Genomic DNA, 23,227 nt, shown 5'->3' on the forward strand with positions numbered 1-23,227 from the left:
AATATGCATTTTCTCAAAGAAATGTTCTTTAACTTTTGTATATGAAAGTCATTGTTAGTGATTCCAGAAATAATTTTCGTATCTGTAGTAAAAATACTTTTTTATGCTACTGAGATTTAAGAATTACTCTTGTACAGATTGATGGTCATTTTTAGTGATCGGGTAGCAATGTTTCTGGGCTCATGAACACAATATGTGTTAAAGATGTAAAATGTGTAAAATATGTGTAAAAAGGAGGTTTAAAAATGTTTCATTAGCCCGATTGTACTAGAAATAATAGCAGAAGTGAATGAGAAAGCTGATCAAAAATCATCAGAGCCTTATTCTGTTCTGTTTCTGCTGATTTTCTCAACTGACTCCTTTTACTAACTGTGACCAGGCTGTCACATTTGACTTGCCATTCTGTGAGCATGGGAGAAGTGCCACAACCAAAAGAGCTGGATTTTAGGCACTTCATTGAATTATTTGTGTTGTTTGTGCCTGTAACATTTACACAGTATGTTTAAATAGAGACATATAGAATGGTGTCATAGGAAGCAAAATATGGTAACAGTAGGATTAGGGTAAGCACAAAATTCTGTCTTTTATAGGAAGGGTATTCTTTGGGATAGGTCTGGCTTTAAATTCCTTTTCCTCAGATGCCTAAGCACTTTGTGTTTAAAGCCTTTGCACATCACGCTTGTAGTCAGGCAGTGTTTTGGGAGCTGGTTTGTGCTTCCTTACATGTGCTGTCATTTTCCAGTGGTGCAAAGTGTCAACAGAAGGTCATGGATAAAGACCCTGTTCTAGTCTGCCTCATATTCTTTCTTGCCTGAATACTGTCCTACAAATTAAAAATCATTATCTGACTTTTTAGAAGGTGTCACTGCTTGCCTTTATCCTCTGCACTGTGTAAAATTTTAAATCTTTTGGATGAGAAGCTGAGCAGGGTTTTTCAATTTATCACCACATAGACCAAGCCTGTATTGTGTATTTTAGCACTACATTTCTTCTGGAGAGTGAAAAAGATAAAATATAATAATCTCCCATTACCTGCTGTGGCTGAATGTAGCTTTGTGAGCATTACAAGCGCCTTGGTCCACTTAAGAGTATCCGGTTTTTCGCTGATGACTCTGGTGCCAGAGGAGGGACAATTTAAGTTGCATTTTGTTTAGCTTGTGGCTAGTTTCTTTACTGGGCTGCTTAGGATCTGTTTTACAAGCAACTTGGATATTCAGACTGTAGGAAGAGGGTAACAGTAATCTTGAAAGCTGTCTCAGTAGAAGTTACCTCTTTCAGTTAGAGCTATGTAATTGAGATTACTTTTTCTGTGATGTTTAGCATCCGCTTCTTGAGACTAAGTAGCAGTTCCATTTTTTATTATAGGTATAGGATTGCAACTGCATTTTAATTATTGCTAAAAAGCCTTTTAAGGCTTTTTTTTTACGCTTTAGATATGTAATTGAAAGAATTGTAGGTAATGGACCTGGTATCAAAATGTGTAGCTTCTTAAGTGCATCCTCCCTGCTCCCCAGCACTGCTGAGGGCACACCTGGAGTGCTGTGTCCAGTTCTGGTCTTTCCAGCAGAGAAGCATGGACATAATGGTGACAGTCCAGTGAAGAACCATGAAGATAATTAAAGGACTGGAGCATCTCTCCTATGAGGAGAAGCTGAGAGAGCTGGGATTATTCAACATGAAGAAGAAAGGCTGAGAGGAATCTCATCAATGTGTATGAAATACCTTAAGGAACGGTGCAGTGAGACTGGAGCCAGACTCTGTTCAGTGATGGCCAGTGACAGGCCAGGAGCCAGTGGGCACTCAGTGACACAGCAGGTTCCTTCTGTGCACCAGGAGACACTTCTTTTACTGTGAAGGTGCACAGCTTGCCCAGGGTGGAGTCTTCATGCCTGCAGATATTTAAAAGCCATCTGGACATTGTCCTGGGCAGTTGGCTGTGGGTGGTCCTTCTAGATCAAAGGATTTGGACCAGATTACCTCGAGAGGTCCTTTTCAAACCCAACTTTCTGCTGATTTTTAGCTATGGGAGACACTCTTGTGGTGTGTCTTCCATGCATTGCTTTCTTTATATAGAATTCAGATTGGAGGATATGTTTCTGCTGCATCAAGGTAACAACCCTAACCCTGCCCAAATAGTGTGTGTATTTGTGTACTTTTCCTACAAAAAAAAAAAAAACAAAAAAAACCAGTCAGGAGGGAGGCTCTTAATCACCTACTATATGATTTGATGTATTTTTAGTGTGATAAGCCTATCCTGTTTTTTTTTTTTTTTTTTGTAAGGGTCTAAAGCAGGAATGCCCTATGTGCATTTAATTAGTATGGGAAAGAAAGAAAGAAGACTGATGAATATTTATCTGGTGAAAGGCAACTTGAATTTTAGTATTTGATATAGTTTTTCTCCAAATCAATTTTCGTAGTTTACTGTAGAGTTGGTGTACATTTACGTGACACTAGGTCTCTGTATGTGACTTAGAAATCTTTCCACTTAAACTCAAGAATACATTCATTACCTTATGTCCATAAGCTCTTGAGTTTGTTGGGATTATTTTAGGATTTAAGAATCAATTTATGTTGTCAGAAGTAATATCCTGTTGAATTGTAATGTGTTTCACAGCTTGACTTGTGACATAATATTCCACAATGTATTTTAAACTGATGTAATGTCAGATCTTTGGAAGGCAGGAGACAGATTATCTGGAGCAAATACCAACCTGTTCTTGACATTTGTGAACTGGTTCATTAATTATCACAACTACATACTCAAAGCTCAGCAACATTCTAGGATCTCATAATACTAATTTCATATGACAGAAAAGCCATAGGAGAATAGGAATACAGTTTTAACATTGTGTCTGAGAGAATTCACTGTTTTCAGGTAATAGTAGCTAAACACTGGTTTTAATCTAATCATATTTTGTAAATTTTTAAAGGCCACTGTGTCTTTCTGGGATGCTGTACGATTTGGTGAGTGCCCCACCAGATTGAACTACACCTTTTGTGAGTAGTCTTGGTGGCTGTTCCTGTTTTTATTTCCATTCCAAGGTGGTTAATTACCTTTGAAAGTGCTAGCACAAGATTTGGAACACACACCCCAGAAAAGACTTTATAATCTGTACAACATTTATGGGTAAGGCTGATTCTGTTTTATTACATAAGAATTGAAGAAGCAGATGTGATTTTGTACACACAGACATATGGTCTGAAATAAAACCAGCTGGCTTCAAAGGTAAATAAAGGGTGTGAATGGCTGCTTAGTCACACACCCCTGAAAAGAAAGGACAGCAGAATTTATGGTGGAGCCAATGATAAGGGATGATAAAAGGGTTCTTTTTGGGGAAAGAAGAGAGTGTAGCTTATTTCTCATAAATGCTGATTTGAAGTTCTCTTGTGGAGAGGCACAGAGTGTCGCTTTTCTGTGGGACGTGTGTAGCTGATCTGGCTTCCAAAGCTGATGAATTGTCTCACTTGGGTGATTGCAAGGTGTAGCATAGTGGCTGTTTTGGCTTTTCAGGTGCATGCAAGGTTGTTAGGTAGGCATTGCGGGTCAGTGCCTCTCTGTTAAATGTCTGCAAACAGTGCTGTATTTGCACCCTGTAGCTCAGGGTGCTGATGAAATAAGGTTGTAGGCATTATTGGGTGAATCTGCTAGTCCTTTGGGTTGCTAAGAGTCCTTAGTTCTTAAAGATTTGTCAGAAACTTGCTTTCTTCCTGAGGGAAGTAATTCATACTATGTCACTTCTCTATGAAATCTTCCCCCTAGTAAGGTGGTACTTATATTTCTGAAACCCATATGTTTTGTATTAGTTTGTGTTAAATCAATTTCTTGAGAGGTCTAGTAAGCAAAAAATAAGTTTCCCATTTGCTTGTAGACCTTACTGTACAGTGAATGGCATGACCATTTTTGCAAATAAACATTTATTTATCTTTCAGGTCAAATTCACCACCAGTCTGGTATAATTAAAATTCTACCGGTTTCAATTTTTCATCATCAGTTTTCAATCACAGTGAGAATACATTTCTTGCAAGACTCCTCTAGTAGCCCAAATACTTGTAATGTAGCTCTGCAAAGTATTTCTGGTAGTGCTTTGTGTTGTGAGGCTGAGGACACTGAACATGATGTGCCTGCCATGTTTGGATACACTTTGAGCAAAACTATTGTATTGAAAAACAGAAGATACATGTGTATTCAGACTTTATTAAATGCATCAGAAAATAATACAAAATGCACTGAAGATAATATTCTGGCTAATGACTGTCTCTTGTGGTAATACATGTGCAAAAATAAAGAATTTAAGGGTCACATAGAACTTTTCTTTCAAATGCAACGGCAGTTTCTTTGAAGGGATAAAGAAACACAAGCAAACCCATTAGCTTATATTGTACTTTACCTCTAGACTGACATGTGTTGATTATTTGTACATATATTGGGTTTTTTTTGTATGTGTGGGCAACAGATATAATTACCAGCTACGATTACTTCTGCTAGTAAGATTCCTTTAATATTTTCATGCATGGTAAAAAAGACATTGGATGTACAATTAGCAAATAAGGAAACAAAAGCAACTTGAAGACTTCATTACCATATTATTTGCAGTGTATTATTAAAATGAAGTAAAAAACATCTATGAATAGTGACTTTTTAAAGGAATAATGCCCACTTTTTCAGAGGTACTGCTGTTAAATATACACCTGCTTGAAATAGGTGTAATATGTTTTGCTCTTTGAGGCAGTCATCCTAATAGTGCATATCAAATCTATCTCTACAATAGAGACTCCTTAAATGCTTATGTTGAAACTGACATCTTCCTGTGAAATCAAGGGTGGAATATATAGAATATATGCATTTGACAGAGATTTTACAAGTTTTTCTAGCAAATACTTAGTTCTTCATACTTCTCAGAATAATCCTGTGTGGCAGTGGAATGGGAATGTTATGTGTGGCTTTTACTTGCTTTTATGTAAATGGTTTTAAGCAATTAAATTTTACCACTTAATTATTTACTTCACTTACCATTTGTTTCAAATGGATGGGTCAGTAAACACACCTGTTTATATATGCTACTGCACTTTTTCCAGTTGTTAATTTTGTATGGGTTTTGTTGTGGATATGTTGAAAAAATGTACCCTTCTGTGATTTTACTGTGTGCTTCCTAAACATGATCTTAACCTGAGTCTGCTTCCTTCCTTATGTCAGAGGCCTTGTGAAAATTCAGAAGCTGTTGGTGTCATCTTTCATATATTTGTGATGCACAGTTTTTGCCCCTATTTAATTTAAATCTTCAGCCTGAGCTTAATGATGACTGATCTGTACCTTTTACTGTGTGCCTTAACCTTTTGGATAGTTTAAGCCTTGCAAGAATTTCTTGAAGTTACAGCCTGCCTGAAAGAATAAAGATATTTATTAGATGTCCTCACCTAGGACTTCAATAGATGCTGAAACAAATCAGAAAGTGTAAGAAAAGTGAGGCAGCTGTTTATTTTATAACACTAAAGTAAGGCTTTACCTTTAATAGTAACTTTTATTTTTAAGGAAAAAGGTTAACTATATATTGATATTGTAAAAAGATAGTGGGGAACAGAAAGATAAGAAGTCATTCAAAGTTTTGAAGAGGGACTAATAATCTGTTATAAGGTGCTGAATATTGCTTTTGCAAGTAAATGTAATGCTGGGTCTCACGTAACTTCAGCAAAAAATGAGATATTAGAAGCTTCAAACATTTAAGTTTGTTTATTTTTTTTTACAGTGCTCAAAAATAGTTTCTTCCATCCATCTGCTGTAGATCAATCTTGTTTCTCCGTAATAACACTGGCTAAGTTGTGAATAATTAATGTCCTTTCGTGCAGGACATTTTGGAAGAAATTACACCTGTTATCTTGAGTGTTTGCTTTGATCTGAGGATGTAATTGTGCTTTGTATGTAAGAGTTCACATTTTTTGGGGAGTTTGGACTATGTGTACTGTTTACAATCAAATACAGCAATTGTAATAATTGTTTTGATGATCCCATACCATCTGTGAATTTAAGGATTACACAGAATGTGACAAAAATACATTACACAGCATCAGGAATAACAGGCTGTGCAGGACTTCTGGATTTGAGTGCAGCTGGTGATTTTACCTTCTGCCTGGGGGTACAGGCAGGGCAGGGTGCAATGGGCTGGAGAGTCCAGAAGAGCTGAAGTCACCCCCTGTGGGGCACTCTGAGAGCTACAAAGGTTTGGGGCTTATCTCAGGGCTCTTGGACAGAAGTTGTCAAAGTCTGCTGATATTCTTGGAGCTAAAAGTTGATTTTTTACTGACAGATGATGGGAATCCTAGTATGGATGGGTTGTAGGGGGTGTGGACACTGAAAACACCTGGGTTGCAGGTGGGGGGCCTGATAAAGGAGCTTTGGGTGTGGCAAGCGCAAAAAGCTCTGCAATGAAATGGATGCTTTGTTGGTTTTACAACTAGGAAGTATTGGCAAAATATATCTGTTCAAGGCCACTTGCAACATTGTGTGTTAAGTGCCACATGATTAATGGAAAATATTGTGTGTGCTTGCAGGACCCAGTGATGATTAATAGCTACTAAAAACTTGTAACAAATAAAGCCTGTAAACAAATAAAAGATGAGGAGAAGTCTGAGATACTTAATGCTTTCTTTGCTTAGTCTTAAATAGTCAGACCAGTTGATATCAGTGTACCCAGACTTATGAGAGAGAAAATAGGGACAGAGAGCAGAAAGAAGCTCCCATAATCCAAGGGGAAATGGTCAGTGACCTGCTATGCCATGTGGATATAAGTGTCTTGGGTTGGATATGATCCATCTGTGGGTACTGAAGGAGCTGTCAGAGGCACTCACCTTCTCTGACCAAGTGACCCCCTTAGAGGGTGAGGGAAAGGCTGTGGATATTTTCTTTCTGGACTGCAGTAAAGCCTTGGATACTGTCTCCCATAGCATTCTCCTGGAGAAGCTGGCTGCTCATGCTTTAGATGAATGCACTGTTTGCTGGATTAAAAACTCTCTGACCAGAGAGTTGATAATGAAGGGAGTTTGATCCTGCTGGTAACTGGTAGCAAATGCTGTTCCACAGGGCTATGTTGGGGCCAGTCCTGATAAATACCTTTATCAATGGTCAAAACAAGTGGATCAAGTGCATCCTCAGTCAGTTTGAGGACCAAACTGTGCGGGAGTGTCAATCTGCCAGAGGGTGGGAAGGCTCTGGTGAGACATGTGGACAGGCTGGATTGATGGCCTGAGGCACGTTGTATGAAATTGAACCCAGCTTCAGCAGCAACTCCAGGCAGTGCTAAAGGCTGGGGCAGAATGGCTGGAAAGATGCTCAGGAAAAGAGGACCTGCAGGTGCTGGTCAACAGTAGCTAAACATGAGCCAGTGTGTGCCCGCTGGCCAAAAGCCAAGGGCATCCTGGCCTGTATCAGCAGTAGTGTGGCCAGCAGGAGCAGGGCACCTGTACTTGGTACTGGTAAGGCTGTGTTTGAAGTCCTTTTTCCAGTTTTGGGCCACTCACCATAAGAAAGACATGAAGGGGCTGGAGCATGTTTGGAGAAGGGTAACAAAGCTGGGGAAGGGTCTGGAGCACAAGTCTGTGAGGAGCAGCTGAGGAATCTGGGGGTGTTTAGCCTGGAGAAACAGAGGATCAGAAGGGACCTTATCACTCTACAACTGCCTGAAAGGAGGGTTTAGCCAGGTGGGGGTCGATCTCTTCTCCAAGGCAAGTAGCAACAGGACAAGACAAAATAGACAGGGGAGGATTAGATTAGATATTAGGAAAAATGTCTTCAAAGAAAGGGCTGTCAAGCACTGGACCAGACTGCCCAGGGAAGTGATTGAGTCACCATCCCTTGAGGCATTTAAAAGGCTTGTAGGTGTGACACTAAGTGACATGGTTTAGTGATGGACTCAGCAGTACTAAGACCTCTAAGATCTTAGAGATTTTTTTCCAACCTGAATGCTTCTGTGACGGTACTGTGATGTTTGTTTTCTGAATATATTATTGTTAAGTTTGAATACCGGTATTTTATTTTTTTAAAATCCAAACTTGGTGGAAACAACAAACAAACTTTACTCTTTTTAAAATTTATTTCCTTTTTTTGGTGATAAAATGTCTGTCATTTTTAAGAAGCAAATCGGCAGATTGTATCCAGGATGTAACAAATACTTTGTTTTCAAACATGATAAAATAAAGTTGGAAATTGTCCTGGGTTGGTAGTGCTTTTAGTGGTTTTATTTCCTGATTTTTTCCCTGTCAGTCTGTATCTGCCTTTGTTCCCTCTCCACTACAGTTGCCTCTTCACTACTACCATTATATGTATAAACCCTCTCTCCCTGTCATGGCTGTGTGGTTTGTGAAATAAATTATAAAAAAATTACTGTAAAGATCTCTTGATGGAAGACTGTGGTTAACAATATCAAGTAATATTAAAAATATCAAAACAATATTGGACGACTTCTTTTTATGTGGGTATTAGTCAACTGTCCATACACTGCATGTAGCTCATTCTGGCCCCTGTGATTCTTCATCCAGGAGAGGAGAAATGTTCTCTTAAGGTGTTCTCTGTATCTATTGGAAAGCATCACAGTGTTTCCTGGAGTCAGATGGAATATGACAGTAACTGTAAAGGATTTTCAAATGACAGTGTTCTTATGAATCTGGTTTAAATAAAACTAAAGGATGTGGTATTGTCATCTCTGGCATTTGGAGGACTTTTAATTTTTATTTACATCAAGCACACACTTTTTGTTCTCTGCACTTAACCTTTGAAAGAATATTATACCTTTTCCACAGGTAAAGTAGATGCTGTAAAGTACTTGTTACTTTATGGTGATAATTGATTTTTAGTAAGGAAAGGGCCATTGGAGCAGTAGGCAGGGTGCTGTATATTGTCTTATGTACTAAACATTAAAGTGTCTTAGCTTTATAGAGCTTAAGTGCATGGACCTTAAATTCAATTTAAATTGCAGCCTTGTTAGCTAAATACCTATGTTGACAGAACTTTAAAGGGATGCTAACAGAGACAGAGCTAGTGAGATTTAGGAAGAGGACAACATGAAAACGTGAACTTAACATGGTTGTCTCAGGGTATCTTTATTTTCCTAGTTTTAGAACAGTAGTAAATACTTTTATCTGAGTTCAGTTTTAGTTGGAAGACCTTAGAGTGGGATCTTTAGTAAATGGTTAAGCACTTTGTGGCAGCTAACTTCTCAACTTTATAAAGGTTGAATGTGTGGATGAGTCTGAAATGGAGATGAAGTGATTTCAAAGAGAGGAAGCCATCTGCTCTGGCTGCACTTTGGGAGACCTTGATGTTTCCATGTTGTCTGGTGCTGGGACTCTGCTGTATGAGCCATGCTGTGTTCAGAGCCTGGATTACCAGCTGTATTTCAATTTAGATCCTACCCAGCTGTGCTGATCACCCTAAAGCTGAATTAATACTGGTGTTCCTCTGTCTTTCTGGATGCATCCAGACAGGGTGGCACTCACAGATGACTTCTTTTAAACTTTCCTTACCTAAAGGGGTCTTTTAATGCACTTAGAAGTGGTGCTGTTTTTCAGGGTTACGGTTTCAAGGGCAGTTGAAATAAATAAAGAATAATTACAAACCAATACCATTGGTTACAAATCAGTCACTTTATAGACTGAAGGTAGGTAGTCTAGGCTTTCCATGTAGTCATGGGCCTCCTGGTATCCTCTATTGCCACTGTACCCCTTCCCCTTGTATCTAGCAACTTCTGATTAATTACTGTTGGATTTTTCTCTTCTATAATGTTTAAAAGACTAAAGGTGGGGTCCAAGAAACAGATAATGTCTTTTCCTACTGGAAGTGAACATAACCCTTTAGCCAAGGGAGTTTACAACCATAAGCATTTTTACTTCTGCAAAGCATATGTTAAATAAAAAAGTAGGTTGCTTTGGTTTTTTGACTTCTTTTTTAAAGATTTACCACTAGAGTTCACCAAAAGCTTTCTAAAAAATAATGTCAGTATCAAACACTTGGGTAAGGTAATGTGCCAGAGTGGGATGGGTTATGTGACTTGTAGGAACTTGATATGCTATTTTTTTAAAATTCATCTTTGAAAGCAAGGAAAAGGTGAAGCCATAAGATATAAATATGCAAAGAAAGGATAGTGATCATGGAAGACACCAGATTAAACTCCAGTCACTGACAAATTAAAAAGAGAAATTTGTATAAAAACCCCTTTCGCATCAGAAAATATAAATTAAATTGTGGATAACTACAGGCCTTGAAGTCTTAAAAGTAAGGAAGTGAAGTGTCTTCAATTTTCAGAAAGGAGAAAGATCAAAATGGCTTTTTCAATACCTTAAACTGTATAATGAAATGTAGGTTTTCTGTTGTTGCTCTTTACCTTGCCTACAAAGTAGGAAAGACAAAGGTAAATCCAGCCAAAGGAAGATACTCTTAGTGTGGAGCCTGGGGTACGAAGAAGATTACTTCCTAAAAAACTTCACAAAAAACTTTCATTCCTTCTGTCACTGACCTATGGACCTCTTCCAGCAAATCTTCCGCCTTTACCTTGAAGGAAATTGAGGACTGCTAGACAGCACTGTGCACTTTTAAAGTGCAGCTCTGCCTACTGTAATACACCAACATCACTCCTTGTGACAGTCCTTGAAATCTTGAGATGTGGCTTCCAAATAAAATGAGAAAATGGATCCTCACCCACCTTCTCTTGTTTGTCAAAATGTTCTATTTATTTTTGGGAGCTGCTGTTACATCAAATAATACATGTCTCAAACTAATGTTTGAACTGGTTTGTGCTTGATGAAACTGAACAACTCTGAGACCATAAAGCTACATTTTTCTATGCAAAACTGGCATGTTTTAACTTCCAGCACTTGTAAGTGCTGCTGAAAATTTCAAAATAGGCTTATCTTATTGTGTGCAATACTGTACTGGAAGAATATTTTCTGGTGCTTTTTTTGTACAAATGATAGTTATTTAACCAAACTGTCTCTAACAAGGGTATCAAACCTGCAGTCAGGATTGACAGGAGACACAGAGAAATAATGTGTGAGGCTGTAATGGACATCTCAGTATTGGTACAGAACTATTCAGCCTCTTTAAGGCGTGGCTGTGTAGCAGCTGCATGGGCTGGTGTTTCTGCTCTGCGTGAGTCAGGGCATGGAGAAATGGCAGGAGGGGCTGGGATACACCTTGGCACACCTACCTGTGCTGTCTTTGCTTTTCTTTCCTAGCTCATCTTTACTCCTCTGCCATGAACAGGCTTCCTTACTATTCTGGGTCAATGGGCATAGAAGTAGATCTGCTACTTTGTCCTAAATGTTTCCAGATGAAGCTTTTCCCAAACTTTTTGGTGGGATTTTGTGAAGATGTTTGTGCTGCTGATTGCTGTGCTGCATTTAGTGGCTGTGTGTGTAAAGAGTGAGCTTTAATGTTTGCTGTGCTTCATCTGGAGCTTTCACAAGCACTAAATTTTGCTGATAGTATGAACTGGGGGTGATGGAGGGGAATTAGCCACAGCAGAGGCTTATCTGGCTGCTGGGTATGGTACCTTAAGCCCATATCTCCTGCTTTTCAGAAAACTGATAAAGTATAAAATAGATCAGGTGTGAAGGTAGTTCTGAAAAAGTCAATAAGTAGCCGGAAGCTACAATTTAATAAGTGTTTAGACATATCTGGCTCAAATAGCTTATAATTTAAACTCTTTTAAAAGTGATAGCTAAAACCTAAATCCATATTCCCTGTGGCATTAGGTATCAGGAGAAATAAGTGGAAGCAAGGTATTTGAAATCAATAAATGGCTTCTAGGTACAACTTAATGCAGACAGAATTTGGAGAAAAAAAGATTGTGAAACAGATACAGGAATAAAATGTAGGTTTCTTTTGCAAACTATAGCAAAGTTCTAAACCTGGCTGTTGTGAAAATGAGTGGAGATTAGAAAGTTGTGGAAATGTGGAAGTTCACTGCCATGGGCCAACTTGTATAGAATTAGATGTACTGAAAAAGTAAGAAATCTGTGGAGTAAAGCTGCTCTCTATGCCTTAAATTATCCATAAATGAATAATGTTAATTACCTAAAATCCATTTTGTATTACACTGGAAATGAAGTAAAGATTTTTTTTCCCGTTTGCTTGGGAATTGTGTTGTGCTTCAGAATCTTCTACTTCACTGCTTTGAGTTTCATGTTGCTGGATTAACTTGTGACTTACAGGGCCTAGAAGTACAAGAGGCTCCTCTGGGTAGGTAATTCAAGTGATGTAACTGCATTTTATGTAGGCCCTTGGTTTCTCTGTTCTGTTCCTTAGCCCAACAGGTTGTACTTGCGTGTATGATGGGGCTGAATAACTCTCAATTTATATTTTCTTTGTTCTATCCCATAGACATGATGAGGAAGAGCCATTAACATTCCATTAACTCTGTAGATAGAAGCCTTTATATAAGGAAGATTTGTCATAATGTTGCACCTCAAGGAGATTAAAATTATATTTCTGGGGCAGGTTCCAGTCAATCCTCCTTGATTCTGAACTGCTTATTGCTGTTTACAGCAAATTCGTATGGAATCATATGATATATAGTGGAAAACATAGACTTTTCAGTTTTCATTTACCCATGTCTTTTATATCATCATATGAAATACCTGCTTATGCTTGACTGCAGTGGGTTTTTTGTACCTTAAACATCACAGTGTGTGATATTTTCAAATCAATAGTTTAGATCACATTTCCAACTTGCAGTTTGTGTCTTGCCAGTCTCAACATCAGCAGTTTCATTTAAATTTCAGCCGTTTTTTAGAAACTCCATTCTGCAAAACAATTGAATCATCTTTAATCATTTTTACCAGGTAAGGCTAATTCTGAGACTACAGATAAAGCAACTACAGATTTCTGAAGTGTCGTATCAAAATGCAGTTGTTTTTCAGTGAGCTCTGTGAAATCTGGAGATTCTTTTGGAGCTCACCCGTCAGCTGTCATCCTTCTAAGGCTGTAGTTAGACTACAACAGATGCTCTGAGACAGCTGGTAACACATCTGCAAGAGCTATGTTTGAGCACACATGGGGAGTTAAAGCTATTATATCTGTTTTGGTTATTTTTTTTTGAGGGGGACGAGGGGATTTTATTTTTTTTTAACACTGTCCTATAGAAAGGAGTCAATTAGTTCTGCTGTTCAGTGTTTTCTGTTCATTTGCTGTGCAACCGACATTATTGAAAAGCTGGATTTTGCAATTGCCTTTAAACTTGTCAAAAATTTACTGGATATCACCTAGCTGGCCTCTAAGTGTTGTAGACTGAAATAGTTTGTGCATATGAATCTAGGCAATGGCTTTGTGTTTAGGGACAGGCCTGAAGGCAGGGACAACTTGGCTAGGATCTTGGCTTGTTTGCATAGACATCCTGTGTGGCTCCATCAAGTTATGGAAATTGTGAAACTACTTGTCTACATTTATAAGATGAAAAGGAATTGGTGTAGAGAAGGGTGCATATTTAATGTGTGGCTGTTGGAGGTAAATAAGTTAATATTTGCAGCGTGCTTTGAAACTTCAGTTGCATGGTGTTGTGCAAGATGTTTTGTTCATGGTTGGCTTTGGATTTTGAGTGACTAAGACAGAAGCAATCAGTCTGTTTTTGCTCATTTGAATTACTTGTGTTTTGTGTATGAAGCTGTATGTAGGGTCAGAAAAGCACTGAGTCGTACTGTGCATGCTATTTCTGGAATATCAAGCAGGCTTAAGACTCAGAGGAGGAGGAGATTTTGGGATTTTTCCAAATTCTGTCAACAAAACAAATTCTATCCGCATTAATCATCAGAATGAGCTGGAGTTATTTGTGTGTTGTAGCATAGCCTGGCTGAAACAGGCTACTTGACCTTGTTCCTAATGTAATGGAACTTTTCCCAAGAGACTGATAAATCACTCATCACTACTTTGCATATTGAAATTATTCACACTGATCATTAAGTCTTCAGTGGAGTGAAGAGAGCAGTTGGCTCTTGGAATGCCTCAAGATTATGTCTGTGCTCAAGAGCAGTGCCTACCTTAGAGCACCATGCTATGGCACCTGCATCTGCTGCTGCCCAGGATAATTTGGGTACCTTAACATTAGGTGTTACTGTGCTGAACAGTCATTGGCAAGGCTTAGGTTTTCTGCCAGCACACCACTTAGCTGGCAGTGAGATTTGTCGTCTCTTGTTTTAAGGTCTTGTTTTGTTCAAGAAATAGTTGCATGATCCACTTTTCTAAAAGTCTTTATTTTGAAGGAATGAGCTGAAAATCAGCCTAAATTTCCCACCTTTGGTATATAACACCATGTTCAGAGTAAGCTTTGACTATTTTATATCAAAAAAAGAGCCATGAGAAAAGAGTATCCCATTAAGGTCATGTCATACTAGAATAGGTTTCCTTTAGAACATGGCCGTGGTTGTATACTTGTAAAAGGGGTACCTTTCCTTTAAAATGTCTGTCTGGGAGCTGTTTGACAAGACAAGTGGAACTGTGGAATGTAGACTAAAATGCAGCAGATTATGGCACAGAAAACTGTACCCTGAGTTGAACTGAAGTATATATATTTTTTTCCCTAATCAACAACAATAGCAAGCAGGTAGGATGTGGAAATGATCAGTCCCTTTCTTCATTGGAACAGGTATGAGTTGTTCAATGGCTATGGGCTTGGGAAGGTTCATTCATATGGGGGAATTATTGAAATATCTTACAGGTACTGCAGGTTTAGAGTGTTAAAGTTACAAAAGGAAACCTGCTGCTTTTCAAAAGAAACATTTCTAGGTTTAGCCTTTTTAAACATAAATCATTTTACAACTTCAAGTTACCCTCAGATGCCTTAATGCATGGAAAATCTAGTGAATTAGAGTAAAATGAACAAAAATACCTAAGTAATTTGTCAATTCATGTTGTGTGTGCTGTGTGCAGAGGCAGAAAAATCAGCAGGAGATTGCAGAAGGAATGAAAATACAAGGTATAACCTAATTGGATTTTTTTTTTTTTTTACATTGCTAAAAGGTAAGCCTTTCTAGTAGGTTTAACTCTCCTGTTCTTTACTTTGTGGAGCTTTGATGTTGCTGAGGGTGAATGGGCTGAAGGCTCCCTGTGCAGCTGTGTGTGTCTGGTGCTGCAGGGCAGAGCCTGGGCTGCAGCAAGCAGTGCAGCTGGGCTGTCCTGCTGGTCTGACACAAGTCTGTAGGAAGTGGGAGAAAAAGGCAGCTTACTCTACGGATCAGCTCAGGCCCAGACTGTAGCCTGTGCTGTGTCTAGAGCAGGGATGAAAAGTACTTAGAGACTGCATTACTCACTTCAAAATCCCAGTATAAATTTGGATTACTCTTGTAAGTGCTCCTGATGGTTGCAGAGTAGAAGTGGGAAGTAAAGTTTATTATTGTCGATATTTTGAAGCTAAATTTATTCTTTCATGTACTTTTTCTTCTGTGTTGTCTAGTGTTCAGTACTCCCATGCCAGATCTGAAGCATTCTCTTAATGGATATGTTTTGAAATACAGAGTCTTTTGTCTGTACTATTTATACATATATTAATGTTAGTTCAGGTGTTTGCCTATTGTAATTTTTCAAGTTCCAGTTTTATGTTCTCAGTGATCTCAAAGTCAGCCTTTATGTTTAGTGATGGTGGCAGAAGCCATAAGCTGTTCTGCTGGCCTTGGTAAACTTCAGCAAACTAAACCTATTTTGAAGGAATTTGTTTTTGGGAAGGAGTGGTAAGGCAAGGTTCCAGGTCCTGAACAGATTGAATGGACATCAACTGATAGTTTAGTAGTTTGTCCCAATAACTTCATGATACCCTCTAAACAGCTGAAAAGAGAGGTGTATGTGGTTCTTTTTTGGAAATGGATTTTCAAAGGTGACTGGAAATAAACCAGTATTTTTTTAGAAAACTTTCAGTCCTGAAAGTAGGCATGAGTACATAAAATTGAATCATTTGTCTGTTATACTAAAATGAAGAGAGACAATGATTTAACATGTCATATTTTGAATCAGATTTTAACTGGCTAGGTCTTGTGTGTTTAGATGTGTTCAGTTCCTACTTATTTCAGGTGACAAGTCCTTGTGCACCTCTGTTTTGGTGCTGGACAGTGAGAAATATCCTTTGATAGTGGACACAGCATCCTGATCTGGAAGAATTTATAAAACCTGTTCATTGGCCAGCAGTAGCTGCTGTTGAGATGTCTGCCTGCTTAATAAAATTTACTAAAAATACTCAATTTCTTAAAAACCAGAAAGCCCAAGAAAGATTACTTGCACTAAAGGTTACTGCACTAGCTCAGTAATGAAAATGTTAACAGAGAATAAAAATGGTAAATTTGCATATTTTTTTAAATCAGTGCAATAGATATGATGGGAAAATTATTTTTTTCATGAAGGCTTGTCTGCATTACCTGATTTGATAAGCAGCCGGGCTTTCCTTTCGGAACTTTAAATAACATGTATGCAGGGTGAACTAAATAGTTGTGTTTTTATTAATTCTGAATGAAGTAATTTGCTATGTCCAGAGTTATCTCAGAAATTTAATGAGAAAACAGAACTCATGTTGCAATCAAGCTGATCCTTTTATATTTTGCATCCTGATACTGTTGATAAGACATGAGTGGGATTGTTTTGAAAGACATTTGCAATCTGCAAAGTTGGTATTTTCAGCATGCCTTTGAGTGTTTCATATCATTGGCAAATGCATGGGACGTCTTCAGAGGTGGGAACTGATAATGTGTCCCTGAGATTCCAAACAAGTACCATCTGGAAACTCATGATAACTTGTGGTTTTGATTTGTGGTTGCTGTCAGGGGTGCAGACACAAGGAAAGAGCTTGTTTGCTTGGAAATCTTTTCTGTAGGACAAGTTACATGAAAGTTGATAGTTAACTATATCTAATACCATACTGAGAACTAGCAAATGGTAGCTAAGTATTTTGTGTGCTGAGGAAAGGCACACAAATAAAATGCTGAACTTTTTCTCGTTATTCTTAACCTTACTGAGCTTTTTTCTTCTGCCGTGCAAAGCCTATTGTCTGCAAACAAATAACCAAACTCCCTGTCCCCAGAGGAAGATGTACCTTCCTCCTGCACTGATGATTTACAGCATTTCTGAACTAGTATTTATGATGTGATTCTTTCCCAATACTTGTTGAGGTCTCTCAATGCCCAGTGGTCCAATAAATCATTAAATTAACCAGCACCTAATTTCAGAAACCTAATTGGAGTGACACTGGGTTTCTGTGACACAGGGATGTCGAAAGAAAATAATTAGTTTGGCAACTTTGTTCCAGTCAGGATGCTCCATGACTTCTGTAACTGTCTGTGAGGTGTCCTCATGCTTAGGTATTTGTGTCATTTGGGGGCAGATGATTCCCATGGAGTACAGTTGCAGGCACACATTCCAGACACCTTGGATGTTACTGGATCAGGCTCCAGAGCATGAAATGGCAACCAGGGTATCAAGGGAGGGAGCACAGTTGTTTTGGAAGGAAGAACACACAGGATGAAGCGTTTAATAGGGAGGTCCATAAATGGGAACATAGGGTAGAATACAGCACGTGGAAACAGAGACACTGGAGGTATATTTGTTGTGTAAGAGCATTAGAAGTTCGAAAATCAGAAAAGGTGAGAAGGAAGACTCACAGAGTGATGAGGAACAGGATAAGGACAGCTGGAGGGAAAGACCCTGGAAGAGCCTTCAGTGATTACAGAGAAAGATCTGCTTTCAGATTGAATTTCTCTGATTGATGTACAGTATTAAAAAGTATGTCATAATAGTTATGAGTCATATTTTTTTAGCAAACTCTGCTGAGCAAATCTGATAGTGGTTTCAGTGCAGAGAGAGTAGTGATGTGCTGAAGAAAGTAAAGAAAGGCTGTTCTTTTAGGCCTTCACTAGATGTGTTCTAATTTTTTGCTTTGTGAGTGTTTTGATTTTCAAGGAGATGTGGTTTGAGGGGGCTTGGAAGAAAACAAAGTTTTGGAAAAAATTGAAAGAAGAAAGATTAAAAGTTAAGAGACCAGGCAAACCCAAGTCAGCTGTTTATTTTCAGCTGATAGTATTACTAGTCTTAAGAAATTCTGCTGATTTATGATTTCTGAAATGATAACAAAACGGACACTGTTAGTTACAAAATAATTGTAAATATTATTTTCCTCTATAGGTATACTGATGTTACAGACTCTTGCCATTTTATCATCTTAGTCTTGCATAATGCAGCCAATTAATGTTTTCCAGAATTTCCCAATTAACTTAAGTGTTCAGAAGTTTCCATGACCTTTAGGTTCCTTTGTACTCAATGTTGTTTTTCAGAGAGTATGATAGACTTTGTGGTTTACTTCCAGTGTAGCCTTTTTTTTTTATGGAAAAGATGTCACAATGCAAAAAGAGCATGGCTTTGAGTTGTGTTTTGGAGCATTTGATACAAAGCTGATTTGACATATCTTCTTTTTTTCTTGCTAAAAATGTCTTATCATAGATGAAAGTGTTTAAGTAGCTCATAAACATAAATGTTGGCAGCAAAATATCGTAATTAAAAAAGTATCATTAGGCTGAATATATGGCAAAAATAAGTTGAAGAAGATCCCCTTGGAGAAGATTGTTGCAGGACATATGCACCTATATCATATTCACTACTGTAATTGATGTTCACTGTACTTAGGGTTCTTGCTTCAGTTTCGCCTGTCAGTCTCTATGACTTGCTGGAAAACCTTCTGTAAAGTTTAGATTGTCCTGTTCACTCAGATCTGTGTGAGCTCCCAAACACAGGCCTCTGTTCTTCACTGAAATGTTGGAGGTTTCTCAAAAATCTTCCTTAGAGACTTGGAGAAGGTGGCAGGTGAAGACCTTCCAAGGAAGGAAGTTGCCTCAGTGGGTGCAGCACCACGTTCATGTGGTGCTTCCCATCCAGACCTAAACTCTTCATCTGTCTGCCTGGAGTATAAACAGGGAATCCTTAGGGCTGTCTGTCCCAGCCCCTCTAGGCCTGTATTTAGAAGCCTGAGCTTATTTGTCAGAGCTTTTTGACTCTTTATTTGAGGACAGTGCTGAACAGTAGCACCTACTCATGTCAGAACACGTACAGGTATATATATGCAAATATATACACACACACATATACACATGCATATACCTATGTATATATATAGGCAGCCAGTTGCTCCAGTCTCTCTGTCCTGAAGAAAGGATTATTATCCCAGTGTTGCTTAATATTTAGTAATTATGAAGCCAGAAGATGTTGTTTATACATGCCAAGCCCAGTCTGCTCTTTTGGTCCATGTTTGTTTCCACACATCCATCAAGGCCTTGCAAAGCAAAATGTGTCCGCTGACAAGTTATTCCCACAATGTTGCAAATGTTCATATCTTCCTGCAACCTAATACAAAAAGGCCCTGCTGGCAATATTTTCCTTTTTAACTGAAATTTTATTGAGAAAATGCAGTAGACTGTGGTGAGTTTACACCAGTGCATGCAATTATTTTAAGTATGAATAGGGCAGTAAAGTACTAAGAAAATTCAGTTATCATTTTGAAGTGTTGTGATATGGAATCTTACTTAATAAATGAATATAACTCATAAGTGTGTATCTATGTGTTTATATATATGCATAATCAAAACTTGTATGTACATATATTCGTATGAGGCATCATTAGAATAATTAGGAAAAACAGATTTAAAAATAAATGCAGAAATAGAACAACTAAATATGATAAAACAATACTGTTGGTTTAAGAGGAGGACAAACCTCAGGTACACTTTAATTGTCCTTAAATGATTTTTAGATATGTACATGAATGAGACTCCTTTTCTCAAAACTGCTCAGCAGATTTTATTCTGTAAAAGCATTTGCTTTTTATCTTCTGTTCTGCAGAGGATGAAACCTGTTAAGGAATGAATTTACATGTATTTGGGAGACTTTTTTCTATATATAACATACATAGAGTCTTGCAATTGTCCCTCAGTCAAGGAGTCAGTATATTAATAGCCAGGAAACCAAACTGCTGTATGAAATTAGTCCTTCCTGTTGGCTTTAGTATGTGAGGACTTTTTAAACTTAAATGTGTTACTTTTTCCAAGGCTGTTTTGAAGAGAGGGATTTGATTTTGTCTCTAGGGGAGAAGCATTGTCACAGTGTTGTCTCTTCCTGCACACCTGGAAAGCACGGCACAAGGAGGAACTGAGATCAAGCCCAGAACTGGTGCTCTCTGTGTCAAGGCATCCCTCCTCTGAATAAAGACATCTCTTGAAAATAGTTGTGCTTTACGGTGGTGCATGAGTGCTACTGCAACTGCTGTCTGTTAAATGTAATGTCTCACTCACATGTTGGCCTCTTGCTATTTGTGTGTGTGTGTGTGTGTGTGTCCGTCCCACCCCTAATTCTCACGTGGGTGTGTTATGGGTGTGGGGCTGAATTTATAAACATTTTATGCTGCTGAAAAGAATAAGAAATACAAGGGTTTGGCAGTGTGACTGGAAAACTACTTTTAAAATGTGTTTGTTTTCATACTTGGTACATCTGACCAGGCCAAGAGATCACCCTTTTTCTGACATTGAAACTCTGTTTCTTTGCTTTTCTCTACATAATTACTAATAATTTTTTTTTTAACCTCTGATTGTCTTTCTAATAGTAAATGGGTCTGTTCATTAGTCTAAAAATGTAGTTTTAATGCAGCCTGGGTTACAGGAGAGGTTCTTTGTCTTGTTCCATTTTTATTTTGACTTCTATGTAGCCTAAAAAATCTGAGTGCTCTTTCCCAACCTGATAGGGTCAGAAATTTGTTTTTTTTAAAGTAGCTAAAGGTCTGAATGTTATTTTGATGACTGCTTTGTGGTCTTTCCCTGTTGTGAAAGGAAGTTGTGTTTTAGTCAAATTAATAGTGTAATCTTGGTCAACAATGATTAGAATCCCCCTGAATGTTTTCTCTTATTTAGCATTAGTTGCATTTTGTGTATTATTTTCAGTTTTCCTGCTTCATAGGTTAAGTGACTGATAATTAATTGTAAATTATGATTTCTTTGAAGAAATATCAATGAGACAGAAAGCTTTATCTATTTTAGCATTTTGTCATAAGTGTGTGTGCATGGAGGAAAGGGATATTCTTGCCTGTATGGATGCATTCATGATGGATGTGTGTATAAATATGCCTAAGTCATGGCAGGCTTTCTCCTGCTTTAGCAGGATGTCAGTTTGAGTAAAGCATCCTAAAAATTATGTTTTACCTGTATTCATTGCTCACTGGCTTATGTTTTTTAAAGATACATCAGTCAATACTTCAGTGCTCAATGTACTGAATAGCAGAAGTGACATGAATTTTCTTATCCAAACTGGTACAAGCTATTCTGATGAATGCTAAAGCACTAAACTATTTGAGATAGTGCTTAATAATCTAATGAGATAGATTCTTCTTTGTTTGAAAAAGCCACTCTAACTTCACAAGGATAATGGTTATGCTAGTAATTTTTGTACTATAAGCCATGTTTTATAGGATTAGGGTTTATGTATGCACTTCTGCAGATAATTCTGGGATTCAGTTCTGTTAATGAATTTAGATATCAATAGGCTCTGAACTTACAGAAAGGTTTGGATCCTGAAAAAAATAGTATCCTCGTTTGAATGGAGGCAGATACTGGTTGAATATTTTTTGTCTGAAAATTGCTGAGCTATACTTATACCATAACTAAGATATAACCAAAACTAGAAATATGTTTCCTTCCAAAGCAGCTGCATTGATTTTTCTCTTTAGTAGAGGTTCACATGTTATGAATTGTGATTTGTTTCTTTTGTAGTATTAATTCACAGTGGAGCTGAAGCAGGGATTTTTTTTTTCTTAGTGAAACCTGCTTTTCTGACCACTTAATTTTGCCTTTGTCTAGGCAAGATCTTTCTGGGCATTGTGACCATTCTTTTTAACTTTCTCTTCCATTATGTGCAACGTAGTGTCATCTCAGCTAGTAAATGAGATAACAATTTATTCCCCGTCAGCAAAAAAAATAAAAAGAAATTACAATAGAAATGCTCATGTGTCTGGTTTTTTTTTCTAAAACACAAAACAAAGAAAAACAAAAAAACCCTTCCAAGAATGTAATTGAATATAAAGCGATCTTGCAAATAGCCAACCTATTATTAATGGCTCAGTTCGGAGTTTTTTAATATTATATAAGTTAGGAGTTGACAGGTTAAGTAATTCTTAACACAGGTTTGTTTATTTCTGTTTTGTAGACAACTCTGCTGAAGCAGATTTATGGTTGCTGAACAGTTGTACAGTAAAAAATCCTGCTGAGGACCACTTCAGAAACTCAATCAAGTAAGTTGTTTCCTTACAAAGATTTTTAACTATCAGTGGGTATTGCATGTCGTAAAGCCTTGTGTTCTCAATCTAGAAGTTATTTTGTGTTTTAGAGCAAGAAATGTGCTGAGTTTGTGTTAGAATGGTGAATTCTCTCAAATGGATTTGTAAGGTAGAGTGGATTTTTTTAAAATAGCATTAGCTTGCAGGTGATTATCACTATACTTATTAGGAGAACTGCTGACCCATTTAGATAGGGACTTCTATATTACTTTTCAAGACAATGTTGTCATAGTCTTCTGAAGAGTTGACTGTGCTTTTGTTTTTTTTTTTTTAATATGTGAATTGTTAGGTTGTTTCTACTTAAACGTGGCCTGAGACCTGCTTTTCAGTGGTGTGCAGCAGCGGCCATAAATTAAATGACAAGAAATACCTTAACATAAGAAAGAACTTCTTTATATTGAGGGTGTCAGAGCACTGGAACAGGCTGCTTAAGGGGTGGTGGAGTCTCCCTCTTTGGAGACATTCCAAACCCACCTGGATGTGTCCCTGTGTCACCTGCTCTGGGTTACCATGCCTTGGCAGGGGGATTGGACAAGATGATGTCCAGAAGCCCCTTCCAACCATACCAATTCTGTGATTCTTTAAAAAGGGTGTCTGGCATATACTTAAAACCAGCTATTGCACTATACATTTCCTTGAAATATTAGCTGATTAGCTTATAATAGAAGTCTTGTGAAGAATGTGTTTTATTATGCAGTACCATTCCATTGATGTCAAACAAAATGACATGGTAGCCGTTTTGCCTCCAGTTTCTGCAGAAGTGTAGTTATAATGAGAGTAACTAAAAAACCTGTACACATACAGCTGTCACTACCCACTGTAAAGAAATACTGTGGCATGTGTCTTGTAAATTTTATCTTTAGTAAACAAATTTGGCTATTTGTGCAGTCATTTGTTTAGTG

At 37.8% G+C, this 23,227-nt stretch overlaps 1 protein-coding gene across 3 annotated transcripts in view; it reads left to right on the plus strand.

The window, feature by feature from the left end:
* Window positions 1–23,227, plus strand: part of CDKAL1 (CDKAL1 threonylcarbamoyladenosine tRNA methylthiotransferase) — a 374,946-nt gene that overhangs the window by 44,139 nt on the left and 307,580 nt on the right. For all 3 annotated transcript variants that reach the window (XM_002191079.7, XM_072924178.1, XM_030265571.4), the window contains one exon: window positions 22,196–22,280. In XM_002191079.7, coding sequence (XP_002191115.5) covers window positions 22,196–22,280 — 85 coding nt within the window. The remainder of the gene's footprint in view (window positions 1–22,195; window positions 22,281–23,227) is intronic.

The sequence above is a fragment of the Taeniopygia guttata genome, chromosome 2 (assembly GCF_048771995.1).
Source record: "Taeniopygia guttata chromosome 2, bTaeGut7.mat, whole genome shotgun sequence".
In the NCBI taxonomy this organism is placed as follows: domain Eukaryota; kingdom Metazoa; phylum Chordata; class Aves; order Passeriformes; family Estrildidae; genus Taeniopygia; species Taeniopygia guttata.